This window comes from Centruroides sculpturatus, unplaced genomic scaffold (genome assembly GCF_000671375.1).
Source record: "Centruroides sculpturatus isolate CEXI.00-Female unplaced genomic scaffold, Cexi_2.0 scaffold1865, whole genome shotgun sequence".
NCBI classification, from domain to species: domain Eukaryota; kingdom Metazoa; phylum Arthropoda; class Arachnida; order Scorpiones; family Buthidae; genus Centruroides; species Centruroides sculpturatus.
The window spans coordinates 6,793-33,185 of NW_019386095.1; the positions used below are offsets into that span (position 1 = coordinate 6,793).

At 32.6% G+C, this 26,393-nt stretch overlaps 2 protein-coding genes across 4 annotated transcripts in view; both read left to right on the plus strand.

Moving 5' to 3' along the window:
- The window catches only part of LOC111613563 (protein CASC1-like), a 21,433-nt gene extending 5,754 nt beyond the window's left edge, over positions 1 to 15,679 (plus strand). The window contains exons 5-12 of the mRNA XM_023354913.1: positions 858 to 1,245; positions 1,314 to 1,450; positions 12,709 to 12,790; positions 12,876 to 13,010; positions 13,088 to 13,217; positions 15,277 to 15,383; positions 15,455 to 15,537; positions 15,614 to 15,679. Of these exons, the coding sequence (XP_023210681.1) occupies positions 858 to 1,245; positions 1,314 to 1,450; positions 12,709 to 12,790; positions 12,876 to 13,010; positions 13,088 to 13,217; positions 15,277 to 15,383; positions 15,455 to 15,537; positions 15,614 to 15,679 (1,128 nt within the window). The remainder of the gene's footprint in view (positions 1 to 857; positions 1,246 to 1,313; positions 1,451 to 12,708; positions 12,791 to 12,875; positions 13,011 to 13,087; positions 13,218 to 15,276; positions 15,384 to 15,454; positions 15,538 to 15,613) is intronic.
- A 493-nt stretch (positions 15,680 to 16,172) lies between these two features.
- Positions 16,173 to 26,393, plus strand: part of LOC111613561 (RING finger protein 141-like) — a 60,418-nt gene continuing 50,197 nt past the window's right edge. For all 3 annotated transcript variants that reach the window (XR_002754787.1, XM_023354910.1, XM_023354911.1), the window contains exons 1-2: positions 16,173 to 16,233; positions 16,461 to 16,608. Coding sequence is in view for 2 of the 3 variants with exons in the window: in XM_023354910.1 (XP_023210678.1) it covers positions 16,484 to 16,608 (125 nt within the window). In the remaining variant the exon portion in view is untranslated. The remainder of the gene's footprint in view (positions 16,234 to 16,460; positions 16,609 to 26,393) is intronic.

Genomic DNA, 26,393 nt, shown 5'->3' on the forward strand with positions numbered 1-26,393 from the left:
AACGAAAATGAAAATTTGCTTGATAATTCAACTACGCTTGTTGGAGAACAATAAAAACACTACACTCAACAAGCCACCAATAAAACTCAACTGCCTAACCTATAACCAAAGTCTCCTTTTAATTTGTTTTTTAAAAAAAGCGCTTGACAAACTTGCCCCGCATGCCGAAGTTGCCCCGATCTCCCCTATATATACGTTATATCAAAAACAATTTACAATACAGTAGATACCATTTAACGCATAAAATGTTAAAGGATACATACAATATAAATATTTAAAAATTCGCTTTTTTTCCACATTTCGGCATTGTTTCTTCCTACGTTGCGAATGCCATCGTTTCAATTTATCACGTATAACTTAGTAATCATTTTCAAAAAATAAACTAAAATAGTAATATATAATATATTGATAGAATATTAATTTAACGAATTTAAAATAACTTCCTAAGATAAAGTTGGACAGTTTTGCGCCCGAAAAAGCCGAGTAGATAAAACCATTGAGTACTGATAGGTCCACGTTTCTTATTGAAAGTTCTTCCTGAAGGCCTCCCTTTTAGCAAATCGCCCATGTGTTGCGTTGCTATAATCCACCAAACCAAAGCCAAATTTGGAGATCTAATGTCGAATCCGGAAGGTCGAAAAGCCCCAAGAATTTTTGGGGATTGTCTATCCCATATGTGTTATGTCCCGTCCCTCATCATCTGGTGGCTTGAACTCCTGATGGGCTTGAAAAAGTGCTCTCTTAGTGTCCACAAAACAGAAAAAGTAAAAAGTCTCTTCTGATATTATAGATATTTAAATTTTATTTTTAATTTAAATTACTATACTGTAAATTATATATTTTCTTTTTAACTATAGCATTCAAATGATTATTATGATCCGAACACATATGATGTGCAATACGTAGAAACTGACATCAGTGTTTTAGATCAAAGAGAGAGAGTGGTTAAGAAACCATCAATTATATTATGTCTATGGACTAGCATTTCGCAAAATTCTAGGCGTAAAGGACCTTCCTTCACTGAATTCGGCTATTCTTTGCAATTACCTGACACATTATTGTTAACTATTTGTGCTGTGCGTGTGTTACATACAACATTCGATCCATTTTCGAGTGATTGTACGATTACGCCAGATTCAGATACGGAATTATATTCTCAATCAATTAAAGAAGGAGCATCGACTGAAAGTGATATAGGAGCATCGACTGAAAGTGATATAGGAACGCCGTCTTCAAATGCTACAGGTTTGTAAATATTGTATTCAACATAAATAATTTTGGTGCACTTTGCAATTAAATTCATTTAATTCAAGAAAGGCAAAGAAAATATTTAGAAGCATTTGAAGTGCCGAAAAGATATACACGCCAAAGCTCAAATCTAAAATTGGACATTTCAACTAAGTATATTAAGAAAGGTTTGCGAAGAAGGAAACGTAAACCTAAATCCAAAGTAAGCATTTTTATTACATTTTATACTAGCAAATCCCGCCACGCCTTGTTGTGGCTCAAAATGTATCTATTATAAATGTATAACACTTCCCCCGTGGGGGAAAATTTTTCGAAAAAATTTTTTTTAGTGTACATTCTCTTGACGTACCCTATTAAAACGCAATCAAAAACTCAAAAACCCGCATTTAAAATAGTATAATAGAAGCCAAGTTCTTCACAGTAAGCCTTAATCCTGTCTCTCTCTCCCGCAGAGGGAATATCGAAAAATCCCTTCTTTGTGTACATTCTGTTGACGTACTCTATTAAAACGCAATCAAAAACGCAAAGACCCGCATCTAAAATAGTATAATAGAAGCCAAGTTTTTCAGAGTAAGCCTTAATCCTGTCTCTCTCCCCCGCGGGGGGAATATCGAAAAATCCCTTCTTTGTGTACATTCTGTTGACGTACTCTATTAAAACGCAATCAAAAACGCAAAAAACCGCATCTAAAATAGTATAAATAGAAGCAGAGTTCTTTACGGTAACCTTTTCCGTAAGGCTTACCGTAAAGAACTATCCATCTCCCATGTTTAACGGAATAATATACAGCCTATGTCCACCCTGAAGTTCCATTCTAAATATTGGTGAAAGAATTTTTGAAATCGGATGAGTAGTTTCGGAGATTACCTGCTGCATANAATAATATACAGCCTATGTCCACCCTGAAGTTCCATTCTAAATATTGGTGAAAGAATTTTTGAAATCGGATGAGTAGTTTCGGAGATTACCTGCTGCGTACAAACTAACATACATACAAATATTACCTCTTTATAATATTAGTATAGATTATCGTATATAATAAAGTTTATAATTTGTTTTCTCGACATAATTAACATATTGCTTAGATTTGATCAAATAAAAATATACAGTCGACCCCTCTATAACGCGGTAGATACGTTCCACTTTATAAGAATTTCGCGTAGTAGGAATCCTTAAATACATGAGCCAATCACAGCCCGGCACGTGTGCACTTTACGGACTACGGCAGTTTGAAAGGTTTTCTTCCGTAAAATTAATCGATTCTAGACTAATCCGACTCAACACTTCCAAAACACGTATAATTTTTTGGGAATAATCCGTATAAACTATGCTACAAACAAAAAATTGTAGGATTACTTACCGAGTGTGCACTATTCGACGTCGCTATTGCTCAAGCTTGTTTCGTCGCGGAGCATCGCACCAAACGGCGGGCGATTTCTGATAAGTTATTTTTCTGCGAAAAATTCGTTGAACTTTGGAGACATCATTAATAGAAATAATTTTTATGGCCGTTGAATAAGAAATGTATAAAATTAAAGTACAGCGATACCCCGAACTTACGCGATAGGTGGGACCGAGCGATAACCGCGTAAGTCGAATTCGCGTAAGTCGTGGTATAATTTCGCAATTTGTGTAAAACTCAAGTCGGATGTATGTAAGCTAATAAATGTTCTCGTTAATCTTATCTCGTCTTTTGATTCGTTCACGGTTAGAAGAAATCACCACATAGAGTCTCTCAAGTTTCCGTAGATATAACAAACACAGAAATAAATAACACAAAATAAATTGTGGTTATGTGTCGATTCCGCGCGACACGTCTGAACATGTAAGCCGAACAATAGTGTGGGGGGATTGAGTAATCGAGAGTTGCTTGGCGCTCAAACAAAAGTCGAATCGACGAGATTTGAAAATCGCGTAACTCCGGGTTCGCGTAAGTCGAGGTATTACTGTACTGTATTAGACTTACAGTACCTAATTTATATACTGTACAGACGATAGTAAACTCAACTTTCCCGCCTAAACTCTCCGTAGCGTGTAAGTAGTTCGGCTGTTCATCTACTATTGGTCTAGATTCGACCAATCCTGTCGCGACACGAGTCGGCGATGACGTTTTACCGCATTTTACGAGTCTCTGTTACTGTCTTTATACGAATCCGCATTATATGAGCCCGCGTTATAGGGAGTCTACTGTATTTTATTCTTATCGACATTATTCTCGTACACTCGTTGACAACATGCGTTGTTAAAAACGAAGAATCAAGTAGGAGGCAGAATATTTGCAACTGTCTGTAGTTCTCATCTTACCTGGTTGTCATTGCAATTATTCTCACTGAAACATATTTTGGATTTTAAATACCAATTACACTCCTCAAAAGTGAAATCTCAACACCACGAAGAAATGTGCGTTGTGACATGCACATTGCAGGACCGGTAAAGGTGAGAGATTTGCAAATAATTAAAAGAACAAAGATATACGACAGAGACCTGTTTATTCAGTAAGGAATATGGTCAACACGGGCAACCACGCAAACCGCTGTATGGAGAAGCCTACAGCGTTCTGTGTAGCTCTCCAGGTATATGAATGATGTGATTAATGATTGCTTGAGGTATCCACTGCGGTGCGCATGTCGCCTATGATTTGTGATGATGGTCACCAGTGCACCTCACATCGTACGAGATCCCAGAGATGTTCGATAGGAGAGAGATCCGGCGAGGCTGCTGGCTAGGAAAGGATGTTAATTTCGTTCAGACTGGTGAGAGTTTGCTGTGCGACGTGCGGTCGGGCATTGTCTTGCTGCAACACCGTATTAAGTGCGTCCTTCACCAGTGGCCAAACCACAGGCCCCCACAATTCATGTGACGTATTGGTCCGCTGTCAGAGTACCGAAAATGTGCACCAAGGCTGTCCGCTGATTGAACATGATGCCTCTTCAAACTATGTGGGGCCGATTTTACGCTCAGCGAAAAGGGCTAGCATGTAGCATTCTCAGGGATTTCGCCACACCAGTCTTAAGACAGAGATTCATCAGCAGGATTCATCTATAGACAATAACTAATGCCATTCAGTGGTACAGTTGAGATGACGACGACACCATACCAGGCTTGCAGTCCTACGTCAAGCGGTTAATGGCACCCTCGTTGCTGAAACCCCATCATGGTGCAGCTCGACTTCATGCAACCACAGATTAACCCGTTGACGGCGATAGGCGACTTCGGATGTCACGTGCTGTGGCGAACGAGTCCCGATGGGACCCAAAGTGGGAAGGGATCACAACCTGCGCTCTGTCTTGCGCGAGTGCGATCCACTACCTCTTCGGCGTATTTGCAGATGTTCTTGCGTCCATCATTTACGTCCATATTGCTGGATGGTATTCGTGTCATTGCTGGATGCCTAACACGCGTGGCAACTGCGCCCATCGACAAACCGAGGTCACGCAACTCAAGGATATGCTTTCATTTCCCAGCCGTTAACTGGTGGTATTCAGCTCGCTGTTGTCTCCGAGACATTTTCTACGCTTCTTCGAAAGTTTGGTTGCCGTGAACCGTCGTTGATAGAACATTTATGGCCCGAGTCGGCTGCTAATCTTTATAGTACAAAATTGGGTAGACTACCACATGACCCGATGGGTACGCAAACTCAATTAAATTGCAGGACCTCTACCGGTCCTGCAATTTGCATGTGGCTAAGCGTATTCCTGCGTGGTGTTGCGATTTCGCTTTTGAGTGTACTAATTAACAATTCTTTCTAAAAACATTGTGAATAGCTTTATGTTTTCTTAAATACCAGGTGGTAATTAAAGTATTCCTATTCAACGCTATCTAGAGATATATAAAGCAGCCCAAATGCAACTAAATTTTGCATAGTAATATTAGAAGATATCAATAAAAAAGAAAATAAATTTATATCGAAACTCGCCACTGTGGCATATTTCGTGTTGGCACGAAAAAGCAATTTTATTCGTAGAATTTAAAGAAATGTGATTTATCGAGGTTATGTTACAAATTTGGCAGTCTTGAAAGACAATATCACATGAAGTTTGATACTTTTACATCGCTAAGTATCACAGAGGAGCAATTACGGTTAGGCTTACCAGACGCCCCGCTTTGACCGGAACTGTCCCTGTTTGGTGATGTGGTTCCTGCATTCCGACATGTTTATCAGTTTGTCCCGAAAATTTTAAAAGTGCCGAATATTCAAGAAGTAAAAATAGTACAGCCTCGGGTAAAATGGCGATTTGGCAACGAAAATATCCTCTCTGTTACACTAAATGTTGCCATTCTAAATATTTTGTATCTAGAAATAAGTACAGTACTTTTAATGTTGTCTAGATGTTCCCCCAAAATGTATAGCATGTGGCCTAATGAGTTTAGATGTTTTATTTTTTCATAGGTATTTTTTTTACAGAATTTACAATAGTGTGTAGCCTATGAGATACAGAAATTTTTATTTCATTTTTTTAGATATTTGTTTCAATTAGAATTAGTAACACTGAAGCTTACACTGGCCACATCATTGTTGCATACGTCCTATAGTAATCGAGTTCAAATTGCTAGTTGGCATTTGCGATTATTTTGTACTGTACATTAAATTAATTTCATCTCCAAAATTCCAAAAATAAATTGTGTGTGAACGTAATTGTCCCAATTTAAGAAATATATGGTAAGCCTAGTTATGGTCGGACATTGAACACACTGTTCAACCTTCAGGTTTTATAATTGAGACTATATTGAGCAGTATCTCCTGCATCTGATCGATGACCGAATGCTTGCGAAGTTAACGTTTACGATCATCAGCACCAGCCTAGTTTCTATTAGTTCTGGGATCGAATACGGACTGTTGAAAAACCCAGAAATTTTAATCGAGCGGTCCGTTTTGAATGCATATTTTTCATTCCTGTATTGTACTCGTTAGTTTATAACTGCTTCTGAGTTATTGGGCTATTTGAAGACATTCTAGACCTATAAATTTCCACTTTCGTCTGTTTGTCATCTGTCTTTCCTTGATCTCGAGAATGGAATAAGATAGATGAAAGACGAGACCAGATATGGAAACCTGGAAACCTTAGGGACAGAAGGCCACGATTAACTATATACAAACTTCCGATGCAAACCGGAAGTCATGTTATATTCAAAAATTTTTCCTTAAAAGCTGTTAAATAGATAACCGGCACGACACTATTGTTAAAGGTAAAGTATGATGTACACAACTAATTTGAGGTGGAGAGCATATATTTTAAATTAAAAATTTCAGCCCGGCATTGTGACGTGTCACAATAAATAATTGCTTGTTTCGTTTGGATTCCAAACGTAATTGATTTAATAAATTTTTTTAAAATTTATTTTTATATTTTTATGTTGCACNGTAAGTAAATATAAAAACATATTACAAAAATTTACTGTATTCATTTTTAAGTATTTTAATTATTAATTTATTACAGTTTTGGGAACTGACGCCATTAATAAAAATAAACCATTCGCAATTAACTATAACTGGAAAGGAATTATCCGTTGTTATAGAAATATTGGAAGATGCTTGTAGAATAAATAAAATCGAAATTTTGAGAGATGAAGTTTTGCATCAGGAAATATGTAATGATTGGATGATGCCTACTCATTTACTAAAAGTAAACTAATTTATACGTTAAAAGTAATAAATCTATTAAATTTTAATGTTATTTAACGATAAAATTTCTCTTTATTAGTATCTGAAAGAGATTGGTGTATTTTTATTTGCGGAAGAGTCTGGAACTTGTTTTCAAGAAATTATCAAGGTTCAAAATAATATTTTATATATAATCAAAATATAATTATTTATTTATTTAATATTTTGATTCTATACAGTTTCATTAATGCCATTTCTGTAAATTAGGAAAGTAAATTGGAAGATAAGATATATCAATCTATGGCTTTAACATCAAACACATTTATGTTTGCTCCAAATTCTTTGAATTTAATTTCAAGATCTTCAAAATGTATTTTGACATGTGCTGAAACTTGTGGAAAAGAAGCAGAAGTAACTTTTGTTTGTATTTCGGTTTTTAAACTAAAACAACGTAAAAAAATAATAATTGACCGTTTGTTTTCCTTCGATTAGTATTTAAATGCAGAGACATTGATGGTAACAAATGACCGATGCTTTTTTCTTAAGAGTAAAGAACCAAGCTTAGTTTTTAAAGAGGAATTAATGGAAGATAATCAAGTAATGTAAAATTTACTTTTAGAATAAAACTGTTATAAAATGCCTCTAAACTAATTAAATTGTTTTAACAGTTCTATGCGACTCTCTACCACCTTCTTCAGTCTAAAGCTTCAGATGATGGACAACGAAGATTGATTTTGTGTAATGCCCAGTATTATAACTGTGTCTATTGTCTCTTGTCGTCCATAAAAGTTTTAAGTTACTGGAAAGTGAACACAGAAACTGTTACTTGAATTAAACCGTATTATAACTTATTTTATTATTTTTTTCCTAAATTTATTTAGTTATTTTGAACAAATATTTATCATCAAAATTTAAATTTAGTTTGACTACATAAAAATATGAATAAATTAATTCAACTAAACAAGTCATTATGTTGTTATATAGTTTAATGTTTTTGAATAAATGTATATTTGGAAAGAAAATGAGAAATAAAATTTAGGAATATGGATACCTGCTCTTAATAGGCGAAATTGCAGTATGTAGCATTAATTTGACGATGTTAAATCAAAAAAAGTACTTTATAATGTAGAAAAACGTAAATATCCAAAAGTCCTTTTAGTGACGAGTTTAAATTTTATAATTTTGTTTGATTTGAACGTTAGATGCAAAGAGTTTCGGATGTATTTTAAAATGTTCAAAGCAAAGGGAATTCGGTTCATTCGTCTGTCTTTTTTTTTTTATCGAATTACATTATTAGATAACGTAATAACGAAAAACACCTTTTTCATAAATTATACAGATTTTGACATCCCCAAATTATCACGATTTTTCTTCAAGAGTTTTTTCATTCCGATTAAAAGTTAATTTTATTGCGAATTTTAATTTGAACACTTAAACATCAGAATTCGAGAAATCCATATAAATATAATTGGGCTGCAATTTTAAAATTGCCGATCCACGTATAAATTTTCACTGGCGTCCGTCTGACGGTCTTCTGTTGTCTTTCTTAATCTCGAGAACGGAGTTATATAGATGAAAGTCGAGGCCAGATGTGGAAAGCTTAGGAGCCAGAGGCACCGATTAACTATATATGAACTTTCAGTTTTGATCGAATGTCATGCTATTTCTCCAGAACAGAGCTAGTTAGATGACTGGCATGACTTTCTTGTTAACAGGAAAAGTATGATGTACGGGGGCAAGACACTACTAACATCTAGAGCATTGTGCATCGATGTGAGGTTCCGGACGAGGTCCGAACTTCGCACTAAATTATGTTTAAGAGCTTTCCACTCTGGAAAGAAATTTCATAAAATAAACAATACGAAGAAAAAAAATTAATTGATGTAAGTCTCGTAACACCTGAGTTTACGTATCGGACCAGAAAGAAAACTTTGATTTCCTTTCTTAAGTCCGAATATCTCGACGAAAAATTCTGACGGCTAAAAAAAAAAGGTCAACAAGTAACTGTGCGATTCGAGTTAACTCTCCATTACAAATGTCTTCAGCACAGCGTAGAATGTTGATAATACATGATAATGTGAAAAATGTATCTGTAATCTCTATGTACAATTTAGTCTCTACGGGGTGACACCCCAATGAGATCTCGCACAACCTCAAAATCTTGCTAGGGCAGCCTTTGGTTCGGCCCGTGAAAAAATTTTTCTTTCGAATTAGGCCCGGGGGCAAAAACTATTGGCCACCCCTGATATAGATTATATTCTGTTACCTACAAATCTTACTAGCTTTGCAACTCATTTCTATCGTTATTTTATCTACCATATTTTAATAGGGTATAATAGGATATAATAATAAAATAACGATAGTTCAACACGAGTCTGATAAATGATCTGACTTATCTAAGCATGATGCAAGATGAATTGATAAATTTGATAGGAAATGAAATTTTAAGCAAAATTGTCGAAATAACAAAAATCGCTACCGTGTTTCCCCGAAAATAAGACAGTGCAGCGATTTCAACTTTGTGAAATCTATGATGCATTATTCTAAATAATAGAAGACGTCAACATAGATGCAGAAACTAAAGTTAAAGCAAGAGGATTAGCAAAAAATATTAAAAATTACAAGTTTATATGCGGTGTAATTCTTTGGCATGATATTTTATTTAAAATAAATTTAGTCTCGAAGCTATTGTAATCTGTAACTATAAATTTGTCAGATTGTGTAAGAATGTTATCAGAAACCATACAAAAAGTAAAAAGTAATAGACAATCTGGATATGGTCAGATGAAAATTGCTGTTAATGAGATTGCAGAGAATCTTGAATCCAGTACAGAATTTCCTGCCGAAACTGAAGTTAGAGCCAAAAGGAAAAAGCATCAATTTGACTGAAGAAGCTGTGGATAAACTCTTAACAGAAGAGAGTAAATTTAAAATAAACTTTTTCAATTATATTCTGGATATTACCTTTAATTCTCTGAATGAACGATTCACGCTTCTGGAAACCCATACCAAAAATTTTCAGTTTTTATACGACATTTTAAAACAAGGATTTAGATTTAAAAAAAACGCTAGAAAATTATTGTACCAGTCTCCAGTCAACACTTTCGGTCGAAAATGAATCAGATAAAAAAGCAAATGATCTTCAAGAAGAATTGTGTGATATATCCCGAATACTAGCATATTCTATGAAACCTATGTTTTAAATAATTTGTGCCAAAATAACTTAATTACTTTGTATCCGAATACTGTTGTAGCTCTGAGAATTTTATTAACACTCCCTGTCTCTGTAGCTAGTGAGGAAAAAAGTTTCTCCAAATTAAAATTAATAAAACACTACTTAAGAAGTTCAATATGTCAAACAAAACTTAAAAATCTATCATTTATTTCTATTAAATCTACATTAGTTGCCACTCTAAACTACACATCCCTAATTAACGAATTTGCTACAGTTAAAGTTAGAAGAGTAAAACTGTAGTTGATAGTTGATATCAATATTTTATAGTAGTTTATATTTTCAAAATAAAAATAGTATTCGTACATTTTGTGCAGTTTTTAAAAAAAATCACAATCGAAAGTTATTTTAAAGAAAAAAGATTTAAGGGGCGGCATTTCGAAGACTTGCGTCATACTGAGAAAATCTACCGCACGGCCCTGCCTCCACCGCAATCCCGACGCAAACACAAATAGGTCACGTGATTAAAAGATTTTACAACCAAGCTTTTTACGCCCGTTTTTACGGTAGTGGCCTAACGCGTAAAGTTCTATTTTCAACAATACGTTCGAAGGACTTTTAGAGACACTTTTAGAGGCATATAAACTATTTGGAAAGCGATGTTTTTCTCGAGAAATAAAATTGTTATCTTAGGATTATTTTGAAAATTTATCCTTCCGTTTGTTTCTTCAAAACTATAAAACATTTAAAAAACCCTTCCATACGTAATAAATACAACTAATCCGGTAATTACTTCAAATATCAAACGAACAGACGGATTTTTTTTTTATCGAGTTATAAAAGCTAAATAAGTAGTCAGACTGTCATCTCACTACGTAGCGAGGGGGGATAAGGGAATCTATCATGCCCCGGGCGCCACTCGCAGAAGAGCGCAAAATGGTCTCCAAGACAAACAAGATTTCTTTATGGAGGGGAAGGGGGGTCAATAAAGTGTCGTGCACTGGGCGCCAGTTATGTTCGCTATGCCGCTGTGCCATCCTGCCAAATTATTATATTTCACAAGAGATGGAGCCCTGCAAAATTTCTTAATAAGTATTCAGTCTTACCTGATGAAGAACTCAGACTGTTCGTTTGATTTGGCTCTTGCTAGATAGAACTTCGCGGCAGGCTTTGACAGGAAAAATAATCATTCAGAACTCATGATACGCCCCCTAAATTATTAATTGAAAGTTTAAAATATTATATGAGGTCGTTTCCAATTCTATCCGGAATTTCTGTAATGACAATGGAATTGTATATATTCCGTTGTTTCAATTTGTTTCTTTCTGTAGAAACTCTCCTTCCACGAGTGGACACTTCTATCATTTTGGAAATAATGATATGCCTGCAGAATAGAAACATTTTGGTAGGAGCCTCCGGTTTATTATGCAGTATTCTGACTATTGTAAGGTTGCCGACTTTAAGGGAAAAACAATTTATCTCGCGTCAGAATGAGCCTAAGGGAAACCGCATATGTGGCTGGTGGCAAAGGAGGCAAATGAAGAACAAGTGTTTTACAAAAGAAAACCCGTTTATTTGTTCGAATTCATGCTTACACCGATATTGGACAATTCTAAATCTCGGTGCTCCTGTGAACGGCGAAAGTTCGGGTGATCGGTCGTAGCCCGGGCGGACGAGAAGGATCACTGGACGATACAGATGTTCGTTGTTAAGCTGCTGCGTCCTGGGTGATCGGCGGTTGCACAACACAATCTAAATCACGACGGTAGGCTTAATCTAGAGGAGACTCTTTCGACCTTGAAGTTCCAATTTTTTTAGTTTTTCCCCCACTGTTCGCATTTCGGATTGGTCCCTCGTCCCATTCCTCGCTTCCCGATTTGTCTCTCCTTTGTCTCCAGGTGCAAGACGAAACTTTTTCGGGTCGCGGGAAAGGTCCGATTCGAGGTGTCCATCTGATACCTCTTTGTCGACTCTGCTCGGTGACTATTTATAAAACAATAACACCTGCACTCATAACTCAGGCTGTTGTTTACCATTTCTTGACGTCTAAGAATTTAACGATCATTTTCACCTTTCATCTATCAAAAATTTCCCTATTTTTTTGTTCGAAAAGGTTTATCTCGGCCAACATTTTATAGACACGCGAGTCAAAGATCTACCTGTTTATGAGCGCTCGTGTTAGAGTTTGTCTTCCACTAAGACCTTGACAGATAGTTTGACACATACTCGAACCGTTCCGAGTCTCGTTGTTTACATTTTGTGTCGAGCAAGAATTTCACGGTTTATTCGAGTTCGAACCTCGTCTGGGAACTCACACTATGACTAAATTAAGACTATGTAACACATACAGTTTCACCCCATTACTGAAATTCACGACAGACGATAAATATCCCTTGTATAAAAATTATAATAAAGTGTTTTATAATTGACAAAACTAATTTTGAAAGAAAAGAAACGAAAGAAAGAAAAGAATTATGAGAAGCACTGTAAACGCATATATTGTATAAGTATTTATCATCGTTATCATCACAATTAAATTTATGAACTACATCCATATAAACATGTTTAAATACGTACAGTACAGTATATGTGTTGTATATATATTTAAATATATGAGTAAAAATTATAATGTATGAATTTTTTTATATTGTTTTATGTTTTCTAATACGAAAAACTTATTTTATAGACTGCGGTAATTAAAGTTACGGACTTACAGTCGATGTCCCATATTAAGGAAACAGAAAGGAATGATTTAGACAATTTAAACTGTTAGTATCTTTTAATAATAATTATATTATAAAAACAAATAGATTAAACGTGAAACTTACAATTATTAATGGAAACAAATTTCAGTTGCACAACTGAAGATCACTCAAAGTCACACAGTCGATATGAAAAGTTATTACGTTTTAGGTGGAGTTATTCATATTGATCTGTTTACCATTCCTCCTTTACCTGTTGTTTCGGGATGTTGGATTGTGCAACAAGGTAAAATTTTTAGTAATTTTAAGAATGAATTTCCATTTTATTTTAGTTTAGTTTTCCTTTTTTTGTTTTTTTTTTAGTAGAGGCAGAACAGGTACCGAAACATAAACCATATGATGTAAGCGGCTTAATGAAAACTGAAACGGAAATAAATCGAAATTTAACAGACAATACTGAAGAAATAAATGACACTATAATTGTAACTCTACGGTATGTGATTGAATATTAAGAAAAAGTTTTTATCTCTGTAGTTCGAATTATATTTTAAGACTGATAAATAATTTAATTGTCGATTTTCTTCGGATTGAATTGATTCGATTACTAAAGAAATATCTGTTTAATTTAATGAAAAGTTTTGAATTTTACCATTTGTTAGGTATACCAAGTAATAAAATCAAGTAGTAAATTGAATAATAAAATCTGAAAATATAATCGGAAAATATTCAATAACTTCGTGTAGTTAAATTTGCGGTCTCCTTTAATTTATTAACATTTAACCAACATTTATTTAAACTCTCCAAACATTAATTTAAAAATTTTTAATTATAATTAGGCATTTATTATCATGTTTTTATTAGATCATTTTTATTTTTAGTTTAATTTGATAAACAATGTTTAATCAAATCAATGTGTAAAAATGTAGAAAAATTAATTTTTTTCTAAATTTTTATTATAATAATATGTTAAGATTTCTCAATATTTATTTTTCTAGATACACAATAAAATACGAAAAAATTTTAGTCTAAATATTATTTGCATGATTTCATAAGTGTATAATTAATCAAATTTCAAAACTTTCACTAGAATTAATTCACATATAGTAATAATTTTGTTTCATTTTTATCATTTGTTCTGTTGATTTAATGCAAATTTTCTTAAATATACAGTACAAAATAATAATGGTAAAAACTTCATAACCTTCTCGACTCTTTAATGTTTTAGAATATTGACGTCACGATAAATCCAAAACTGAGAGCAAGAAATTTTTATCACATAATTTTTTGGATTGAACTATGTATATTTACGCGATAACATTTTATGAGAGAAATAACTTTACAAGGGCAATGAGTGAAGATATCAAGAGCGATAAAATATCAATATACTCGCCAACTATCGTTGAATGCTCTAGCGAGAAATTTTTTAAGACATAGAAGGGAGGAAAGTACACATACAAAAAAAAAACGACGACATTAATGTCATTGCAAAAGGTATTAAAGTAAAACTAGTGATAAGAAAGGTTAAAGCGAAACTGTAACATATTGTGCTAATTTTCTTTTGTTTCTGTTAGTGATACTTACAGTACAGTACATAGTTATAATACAGGGGTGGGCAAGCAAGAGTTCAGTGGGAGCCGAAATGTAGGTTTTGCAAAATGCATGGGAGCCGCAGTTCTGTACTTTTTTTATTCTGTACGGCGATTTTATTATTTAATATAAATATAATATAAAACAAATGTTATATTTTCACAAAATTGTGGAAATAAAATTGTAAAAATAATAATAAAAAGCAGAAATTAACACCTTCAGCAAGAGCGGCATGTAACTCAAAAAGAGCCGCATGCGGCTCTCGGAGCCACATTTGCCCATGTCTGTTATAATATCTACTGGTTTATCTGAATATCTATACTATATATCAAATTAAACCGAAATTAGTGAACTGTGTAAACGTTATATCTCTTACATTCAACATTTCGTGTTTGTTTTAGAATATTTAGTTTGTATTACACTTTAAAATTTTATTATGTTCCAAATTATTTATATTTCTAACAAAATTCATATAGTGTACAGTACATATAATTGTATAATATAGATATTTCGACTTTGAAAAAATTCCTTCAGTGATAGTAATAAATGGATTTGATTTTCGGATTTATTGCATCAACTTTATGTTACATCAGTTTACTAGGTTCAGGCAATGATACCAAAGTTTGAATTTACAGACTAGTGTAATAGATTATGATAGAGAATAAAAGTAAATACGAAAGAACATTAATTATAATTTTATATTTAAAAATACGAATAATAACAACACTATAACACTTTATTTAACATCGATATACAATATTTATTATAACTGAAAGAAATTTGCTATTTTAATTGGGACACAGATAATTGGTTAAAATATTTATGGATTATAAAATTTATTATACGGAAGATTATATAATGAATATAATGAAATTTTATGTGTTATTTTTTTTCTGAATTAATTAAGTTAAATAAAACTGTGAGACTTATCTGTAACTAATATAAATAATTTGAAATATTTTTAGATTACCCAAACACATTATTTACTTACATCAAGTACAACCAGCTTTTTGGAATGAAAAATCTTCAGTTTGGACTACAGATGGTTTACAAGACGTGGAGTTCCATAAAGGTAAACTTAACGCGGCATTAAGTTATGTTTAAAATTTAAGATAAATGAAAATTGTCACATATTTTATGTAGAAAACAAACTCCTTACTTTTAAAATGACGCATTTTGGAGTGATTGGAATTATACAAAAGAAAAGCATAAATTATCCTTATCAGGTAAGTAAATATAAAAACATATTACAAAAATTTACTGTATTCATTTTTAAGTATTTTAATTATTAATTTATTACAGTTTTGGGAACTGACGCNAAGAAAGAAAAGAATTATGAGAAGCACTGTAAACGCATATATTGTATAAGTATTTATCATCGTTATCATCACAATTAAATTTATGAACTACATCCTGAATGAACTATTTTTTAATTACTGTTCGCTTCTCTTTAATAAAGTACCGATTTTTTCCAGTACTTCAGTAAAGAGAAGCGATTAAAAATTTTTCATTAATATTTATTTATTTTCCAGTTCCGGTAATATTTCTCAATTTTCCGTAATAAATAAATATTAAAGGTTTCAGTTATATTTGCATTTTTTACCACTCTCCTTAACAGCCAGGAAAGTAAAAGCCAATTTTTAAAAACGCTTTCGATTACGTTGAGCGGCATTATTTAAATTCTTTATTGCAGCTTCTTTTTCTTTTTGACATGCATCCAGAAAACCAAAAATGAAAAATATAAACATAAATATTGTTGAAGGATGTATTACATTACGCCGCAATTTTCTAAAAAACAGTTTTAAACCGAATAGAAATTCGAGATCTAACGTTAATTTCATATTTTCTCACAAGAGGGCGTTATGTTATCTTACAGCAATATTTTGTTGTTATTCTATGCTAAAGAAGTACCGTATTAAAAGGTTCGTTTGGTGTCATTTTAATAATTTACATATTTTGATTAATCAATTTCTTAATTACTAAATAATAAGGACTTTTAAAATCATAAAGTGATTTTGTACATTAAGAAATAATTTGTTTTGTTCATTTTTATACATTGGTTGAAATTTACAGGATATTTTTTAGTTATAAAATAGATCGAGAAATCTACAAATATTGCAAAATTAATAGAAATATGTTTTCTATTTAGATACTTCTGTGAAATGGTGCTCAATGGGTCAAATATCTTGCATTGAGAAAGTCTCTGAAGATTTCTACCTTCAGTCTGTAATGAAAATTGATTTAAGTTCTCTCACATACAGAGAATTTTTGCTTCGAATTTATGAATTAAATGTAATGTGAGTAACAGTTCAAACAATGCATAAAATTATTTCCACATTATCTACAATACTATTTACACCATTACTAAACCTTTAATGGTCAAATTTTACCTATGTGCACCGTTGTGACCACGATAGAGATTGTTGTGCTCCCAACCGACTCCTTCTGGAGGGGAGCCGCTGGCAGGCCGCTGAGTGTATAATGTCACTAGTTATTGATTCATGGTAGTTCTTGAATACATGTATCAATAACTAGTACGTATCAATAATTAGTGATATTATACACTCGGTGGCCTGCCAGCAGCTCTCCTCCAGGAGGAGTCGGTCGGGAGCACAATTGCTATCGCAGCCATGACGGTGTACATAGGTAAAATTTAACCCCATTAATTCTGGTAATATAGTGTTTAATAAGATATCAAACTATAATATAATATAATATATAAATAATGAGTTGTTTAATTAACTGTTAGTGCTGCCATGGTCCTCACATAAGTACCATGGCAACACTAACAATTAAACAACTCATATTATTTATGGTTATATGGTATTCTCAAATAATAAGTACGTACAAGTGGCCTTATATGTATATATTGAATTTACATAAATGCCACCATTAGGTTTAATTTTGATTTATGTTCCAAATTTTTAAATTTTAATGCAATTAAAAAACGTTTGAGTCCAAGCATTCCATTTTTGGAATACAATTTGTTTAATAACCTCAAGCAGACCTTTGTCAGGAAAAATAATCATTCAGAACTTATGACAAGCCCCTAAATTATTAATTGAAAGTTTAAAATATTATATGAGGTTGTTTCCAATTCGATAAGGATGAAAGTGTTAGTTTGATATTGTATTAAATGCTATGTTATGTAATGGTGTTTATTGGTACCGGTAATTAAACTAGAAGATATCATTAATACTATTTGTTTAAGTAGCCAAATTAAACATATTTTAAAAAGTCTAATCATTATCAAAAATATTTTTGTTTGGCCAAAGAAGCGTCTTCAGATATAGTATATAACTTTGACCGTACGTAATCCATTGATCAAATAATAGATATTTCTTTGTGATGCTATTTAAATTTAACGATAATATATTGTTTCATAGTAAATTTGTAATTAATAATTAATATTTTTATCTATATAGAATGAAAATTTTGTTTTTGTTTGTTATTTTAATAATTTAATCATTATTTTTTAAATCAGAGAGGTTTGTATTAATAATCCACAATATCACATGGTATCTGAATCTTTTAGATTTATTCTAAGTTGATGTTTCATGATAAATGAATGTTGTTTTAATATTAAAATTTTCATTTTTAATCTGATTCTGATTAAATTTTATAGTGCAACTCGAACACCAACTATATAGTGTATTCACTCGGACACAAGGCAAATCTCATCATTAATTTTTATTTAGTTGATACGTGTACTTAATGTTTGTACTGTACATGTTTCGGGCTATTCATGCCCCTCCTCGGTCAACTAAAACACAAATACATCCTTGTTACAAATTACAATATATAACTATCTATATCCTCCTCAGCAATATTAATTATAAAAATAAGAACACACCTGAATTCTATCTGCTGAGTTTTTTCTCTTTATACAAGATATAAATAAAAGGTTATGCTGTATGAAACATACCTTCAAATCACAGATCTTTGTAAACTTAAAACCGTTTTTAAAAACACTTCTATACATTTGACCCTCACTGTTAATCAACTTGTTATCTAATGGGGAATTATACATTAATTATAGTGTTAATTTTATTTCAGTAACAATACTATAAATTTTCAATAACATTACTATAAATTTACAACAACATACCTAGATTTCCATTTTACATCATTCAGATTACTTCTTATCGTACAAACAGATTTTTACTTGTTTTTTACACCTATATAACATTTCTAATTTTTTTATGCGCATGACTTTGTTCATTTACATAATGATGTGTTAGACAAGCCACCTTGTGGCAGAACACACATTGAAGAGATTTTAATTTTTTACTTAATTTTGATTTTAATGTTCTTAGCTAATTTTCCTCATTTCACACAGAATTATTGCTTATTTTCATTTATAATATGCCAAGCCAATTTTCGTTATTTTTATACTGGAGTTTTTATTTATGCATTTCTCACCTCTACTGATCTCTAAACTTTCCTTAAACTTCCTATTATATGTTTCTTTTCTTTATGAAGGATTCCTGCATTATCTTTGTCTATGTTACAATTGTTCAAAGTACAGTGGTCATGAAAGGTGGAATTTATTCTGTGGTATTTTAGATCAGCTATGTGTTTCTTTAGTCTGACTTTTAACTTCCTTTTGGTTTCTCCTATGTAGTATTTATTGTCTTTGCCAGTACAAGGAATTTTGTATACTACATTCCTAATTTCAGTTGGTGATTGTTTTTTTTTAAGGGGTTGAGACATTTTAATCTAGCAGACATTTTTTGGCACGATGATGCAAGCTTAAAGTTCATTTGTTTGGTTTCTTTATTGATTTTTTCATATAAACCTTTGATGTAGGGAAAACAGTATACTTTACATTATTCTTTTGTTTATTATTATGTTATTTTTGGATTATTTAATTTAAGTTCCCATTTATTCAGTAGCTGTTGTGGATAACCTGCTAAGAGAAATTTCTTTTTTAATTCAGCCAGGTCTTTAGTTATATACTTCTCTTGACTTGTTTTATTTTTTATCTTAAAATATTCCATTTTAAACATATTATACGAGGCGTGTTTTTAAAGTAAGTACCGTTTTGAAATATAAAAAAACAAGCAAACATTTTTAACAAAATTTTTATTTATGTGAAAGCCTATATTTTACACTACTTTTCTACATAATTCCCATTAATATTGAGACACTTATCGTATCGTGGGACCAGCTTTTGTATTCCATCCTCAAAGAATGTTGCCGCCTGATGAGACAACCACTGCAGAACGGTCGTTTTGACTTCGTCGTGATTGTTATGGCGCTGCCCTGCCAGATGCTTCTTCAAATGCAGAAACAAATGATAGTCACTCGGCGCTAGGTCGGGACTGTATGGAGGGTGGTCTAATTGTTCCCAGCCAAATGATGTGATTAGGTCTTGAGTTTGATTTGCCGTATGTGGACGAGCATTATCGTGGAGCAAAATGACACCCTTGCTCAGTAAGCCCCGTCTTTTGTTTTGTACTGCACGGCGCAGTTTTTTTAAAGTCTCACAGTATGCAGCTGAATTGATCGTTTCACCATGAGGCAAAAAATCAACAAGCAACACTCCGTATCTGTCCCAAAACACCGTGCACATGATTTTCTGAGCAGAAATTGTTTGCTTGAACTTGACTTTCCTTGGAGATGATGAATGTCGCCATTCCATGGATTGTTGCTTTGATTCCGGTGTAACGTAGGCTACCCACGTTTCATCGCCTGTAACAATACGACTTAAAAAATCATCTCCTTCGTCACTGTAGCGCTCAAGAAAAGTCAATGCACTGGCCAAACGTTTGGTTTTGTGCTCCTCCGTCAACATTTTCGGCACGCAACGGGAACACAACTTTCGATAATTTAATCGTCCGGTCACAATTTCATAGAGAACACTTCTTGAAACTGCAGGAAACTCTTTAGATAAAGATGAAATCGTGAATCGTCTGTTCTCTTTCACTCTACAGTCCACTTTTTAAATCAAATCGTCGATAATGACTGAAGGTCGCCCACTTCGTTCCTCATCGTGAATGTTTGTGCGGCCATTACTAAAGGCCCTAACCCATTTTCGTACCATTCCTTCACTCATAACGCTTTCACCATAAACTTCACTGATTTGGCGATGAATTTCAGCCGCTTTCGAGCCTTTAGCACTGAGAAAACGAATAACGGCACGCACTTCGCAGTCGGCGGGATTCTCAATGAGCGGCGGCATTTCAATAACACACAAACAACAGTAAACACAGTCGATTGGCTCCGTAATGGCGTTTGTGGCTTCCCAACAGATGTAGGTACACAGCGTGCATGCGCTAAGTGCCGACTGCAGCGCTCCAGCGGCGTTATATTAAAACGGTACTTACTTTAAAAACACGCCTCGTATTTGACATTGTAATGGCATGTTAGATTGATATTTTATTGTTATTCTGCCTGAACCTAGCTTTTTGAATGTTCTAAATTCCAAATTTTGTTTTAATCCTTTTATTGTTATATCCAAGTAGTTAATTTTCTGACTGGTTAAATCTTCCACTTCTATTTGAAATTTTATCGCTTTGTGTATGTTATTAATTTGTTTGCTGATCTCTTCTATCTTGATTTTCATTTTATTATATATTATTAGAATATCATTGACGTATCTTTTATACAATTTTACACCTTGTATGTTACTGATACTATTATCTATATCTATCATGATTAGTTCAGCCAACTTTGGCCCTATTACCGATCCCGTGCTTATTCCATTTATCTGTGTATAATAATCACCATTGACTTCAAAGTAATTGCTTCTATATGTGAATTCTATTAAATTTGTTATTTCATTTTTAACTTCTAGATTTTTTAGTTTATCTTCTATTAATTCCCATTTTATTGATGGATACATATCGATAATGTCAAGGTTAGCTAATCTAGACTCTCCTTTTATACTGATTTGGTTTAGGTCGTCTATAAGTTCATCTGTATTTTTAATTAAGTATTGTGAGTTTTGATATTGCTTAAGTTGCTGTTTTAGGAATTTTTCTAGGTTATATAGCATGGAGTACTTAAAATCTACAATTGGGCAAACCTTTTTTCCTTTGTGAGTTTTGAGCTGTATATTTAATTTTGGTGTACAATCATTTCCTTCATTTAAGATAAACTATTTTTCAGTTTTATTGATTTCTTTTAGTTGTTCCAATTTAATAATTCATCATTTAAGCTCTAAATATATAACTTCAATAGGGTTTATAGGAAGTTTTTTAAATTTTATATTATTTATTATTTCTTGTTTTTTATTTTTAACCCATTCCTGGGTAGCTATTACATTTTATAGGTTTTTCTTCTTGGTCTCAAAAAATGAAATATAAGAAATTTTATCTCAGCTGATTGCAGAGATATAAAATTAATATATAAATATTTCTTTAGAACTTTGCTTATTTCAATGTTATAAAATACCTATAATTCTGAATGTGACTGTAATTATAATAAATAAATTAATTTTGAACAAATTAAGAAATTGCTTTTATTTAATATACCTTCACAAAATATCAAGTCTTTGAGGCAGTCAGCATAATGTTCTTGGATATTAGATTTCTAAGTATGCCTTTAAATGTTTTTATGCTTCATTCAAATTGTATTAACATTTTAGTGATTGTATCATTTTGATAGCCTATATAAAAATAAACTTTTAATGCAATTAAGAAAAAAAAATAGCCATAACTTGGCCAAGAAAACACAATTTCACTTCTTACACTAATAAATTAGATAAGAAAAATATTTGAAAATTACTGCTACTAGATGATTTTAAACCATACATATGTAGATAATTGATTTAATAATAATTAAAATAAAATTAGGAAATAAAGAAAAATGTATGGTAAAAAAACATTATGTATGAGTAACTTCTAAATCAACAAATAATTATCAGTTTTATTGACTATATTTTAAAATTGAATTTTTAGGTTAATTATAACAGTTAAAATTCATATTTATATTTCCTAAATTGGTACCAAAGAAAAAATATATCCACGTGTCTGTTTTAACTCAATTCTAGTAAAAGGAAATGCATACCTTTCTGTAAATCTATTAATAGTACAAGAATAGTCTATAACTAAGTGTTTTCTTGATCCAGGTATAACCATAACCTGGCCCTCTAAAGTGAGTTGCTTTCTTCAATTATTCCTTTGGCCACCTGCCTCTTAATTTCTGCATCAATAAAATTCTGATTGGATTTTACAAATGCATAGATTTAATACCAATTGGTCTTATGTCTTTAGACAGATTTTTGAAAATATGAGCAGGCAGTACCTTATAAATGCTGCAGAACAGATTAACAATGACTTATGAGAGGCCTCAAGAAAAAGAAATTGTGTCCTAAAATTAAATTGGTAGAGACCAGACAGATCTAATAATGAAACCTTTGAATAGGTATGGCCGTTTAGAAACAACATAAGTACCTTTCACAGTCTAATTGAAGGTGGATTTGACCATAGAAATCTGAGCAAAATGTGGGATAATCTTGAGACAATGACATAATGCAAAATGGTAATATATAAAACTCTCAGAACTACCAGTATCTGCTAGGGCTTGGTTTAAGATATGATTTAACTATATATCTATCATAACTCTAGCCAAGAGTTAGGAATGAGTGTTGCCAGAGTTACAGCAGCTGTAGTTGATTTATTCTCCTTTTTTTTTTACATACTCTAGAAAAGTATCTTCTCTTTCCAAATTTGTTACAATTTTCATTTCAAGCAGGATACCTATCGAGAAGATGATTCATATAACCACAATAAGGACACTTCCATTCAGTAGCAGCCAACATGTGCAGGAATAAAGTAATATCTGCAGGATTGTGTAGATGTTTTTGAGTGGCAAATCCTAATGACATTCACTGTACTGGTATTAGAGACAAAATTTTCCAACAAGCAGATTCTGAAGTGAAGGCTTGTAACAAGGCTTGTTTGAATTTTAGAGTATGATTTTCTAAAAGACATTGAATCTGGGGATAATAATCCCATGATAAAAGCACCATACACATATTCATTTTTATAGTCTTCAGCAGAGACAAATGAAGTTGCAATCCTTGCTTAATGCCCTGAAATTCTGGTAATACTCTTCAATAAACTCACTTTGTTGTTGGTGATGATTAATGAGGTAATGATGAATGAAAATTTAATTTATAGGCTTCACATATAAAGTAGTCAGTTTTAATGCCATCTTCAAATCCATAGCACTTTGGAGTACATAGGATACATAGGAGTAGATCTAATCTACTTCTATATATCAAAGTGCTATGGATTTGATGACCAACAAAATTAATGAGAGTGCTAAATTTCCTCATGTTATGAGATTAGCCGATTAGAGTGAGGAGTTTTCTGACAGCCGAGCAGTCAACTCTGTTGTGTGGGAGTGTTAGGACTCACTGAAACAGGTGTTCTGAAAAAAACCGTTTAATAAACGTAGAAATTTCCTTACAAATTCCTTGATTGACGAGGTAGCACCACAAAACGTGCGGAAGGTCCAAATAAAGTTTGAAAAGTTCTGTCTTCGGTACTTGTGGATTGACACTGACGGTGAAATACTCTGTAGGCCCCAGGGTGTTTATCACGGCTTTCGGCGGCTTCTCTTTGGATGAACTGACAAATCTGTGGATTGCTAGGAGGCACCTAGAGAACAATGTTTCCACATGTTCTTTTGTTTTCCAAAGAACTGGAGCATGCACGTCCAGGAGAAGAAACACTATGCATCCAAGAACCTTTTTAACTTGAATCGCATAGTTTTAGAATTTTTCCCCCCAGTCACCTCTCCATTGGTCTCTCACTGTCACCTGGTGCCAATTCGAAACCTGATGGAGGGCGTGAGAGAGGTCAGCATCGCAACTGAATATGATTCCTCTCTCTCGTCGAGTTTTCCTCGAATTTATCCGTTTCCATTGTTTAACAAGTTTACAAAAAAAAAAAAAAAAAAAACAATTGCATTGTTCAATCGAGACACCTAATTCTTTCCATTAGCATCTGAAAAGGAGCTCTTTATTTTAAATCAACACCCTCTCATTCGGACCTCTCGGTTGACCCCTGTTCAGGTCCTCACAATGTTGTCTATTTTTGTTGATGATTCAAAATTCTCAAACTTCAGTATCATCAGTTTTTTATGTCTGAACTTCAGTATCAATGAGACCACTGTTGAGAATTACAATTTTTTGGGGGTAAGAAATAAACTGGATGTGAGTAAACCATCCATTCTAAGTAAATTTTAGACATAAATAAATTGTTGTATATAGACAGATGTGATTAAAATTATATAGACAAGATTAAAATATTTTATTCATATCTAAAAATACACTACAAGAACATGGTGGTTGCTAGTTCAGACATTGTGGTCATAACTCTAAATATAGCAGGGAACAATCCTGCCACACTGATACAAAATACAGTAAATAATTGATGTTTGGCTAACTATTAAACATATGTATTTGGTATTTAGACTGATTACTTCCTCAAAACTGAACTATTTGGCCAAATAATCTCATTTCATTTTATTTTGTTTCCTTTTCTCTCTCTCTTCTAGAGAGAAAAGGAAATAAAATGAAAATAACAATAAAATCTCAGATATTTAAAAATATTTTTATTTATTCTTTTTTTGAAACAAATATAACTTTAATGATCAATTATTTATTGTGACATTGTCACAATGCCAGGCTGCAATTTTTAATTTATTTAATTCAAAATATATGCTCTCCACCTCAAATTAGTTGTCTTGCCTCTGTAAATCATACTTTTCCTTTAACAATAGAATTGTACCAGTCATCTATCTAACACCTTTTAGAGGAAATTTTTGAATTAAAATAATGTGACTTCTGGTTTGCATTGCATGTTCTTATATAGTTAATTGGGTCTTCCTGTCCCTAAGGTTTCCATGTCTGGTCTCATGTTTCATCTAACTCCATTCATGAGATTAAGGAAAGATGGACGGACAGTGGGAATTAAAAGGTGTAAAATTTTTTCAAATTCCAGCCCAATGAATGATCTTGAATAAATATTATTTATTAATAATCACAATTCAAGAGAGCTAAATTGTAATGAAAAAACATTAATAAGAAAGTTATAGCATTTATAAGAAGTGATTTTATTAGCTGTCATAAATACTTCCAGTTTCACTGAACACACTATATCAGGGATGTCCAACACACTGCACCCTAAATTATTTAGGAACATTTTCATTTACTTTGGTAAGGTATGTTGTAAAAATTATTTTCGTTTCACTGGATACACTTTGATGTCGTAATGATGTAATTGGTGCTAAAAAATTATTTTATCTAGAAAACTCTTATGCATGTGGGGTAGTACATACTGTTGTAAACAATTATTTTCATGCATGAAAAGCATGAAAACTGCTGAAAGAAATAGTTTTGGTAATTCCCATTTAACTAACATTCTTACAATTAAGACTAGTACCACAAAAGCAGATATTGACAATATTATAAAAGGAAACTGATGGCAAAAATTGCATTGAATTTATTTTTATTTTGTATAAGTATAATTTTTTTTCTACTGCCAATAAATAATACAGTATTTTTTGTAATTATATATATTTGTTATTAAAATTTGATATTCACATTTTGAACTTTTTAAAAGAATATACTTATATAAGGTACCTTATGTGGCCTGCTGAATACAGTAATACCCCGACTTACGCTACCTTGACTTACGTGAACCCAGAGTTACGCGATTTTCAAATCTCATCAATTCGTCTTTTGTTTGAGTGCCACGCAACTCTCGATTACTCACTCCTCTCACACTATTGTTTGGCTTACATGTTCAAACGTGTCACGCGGAATCGACATATAGCTACAATTTGTTTTGTGTTATTTATTTCTGTGTTTGTTATATCTACGGAGACTCGAGAAACTCTACTATGTCATCCAAACAAAGTAGAACTGATTCTCCTGCATCAGACAAGAAAAGAAAAACTTTATCTTTGGAATGTAAAGTTAACATTATTAAAGACTTCGATACAAAAATGAAAATTTGTGAATTGGCAAAGAAGTTTGATCTACCGGAATTGACGGTCAGAACAATTATGAAAGATAAAGAAAGAATTCACGAAGCTGTAAAAAATGCTCAATCTTTAAATTCAA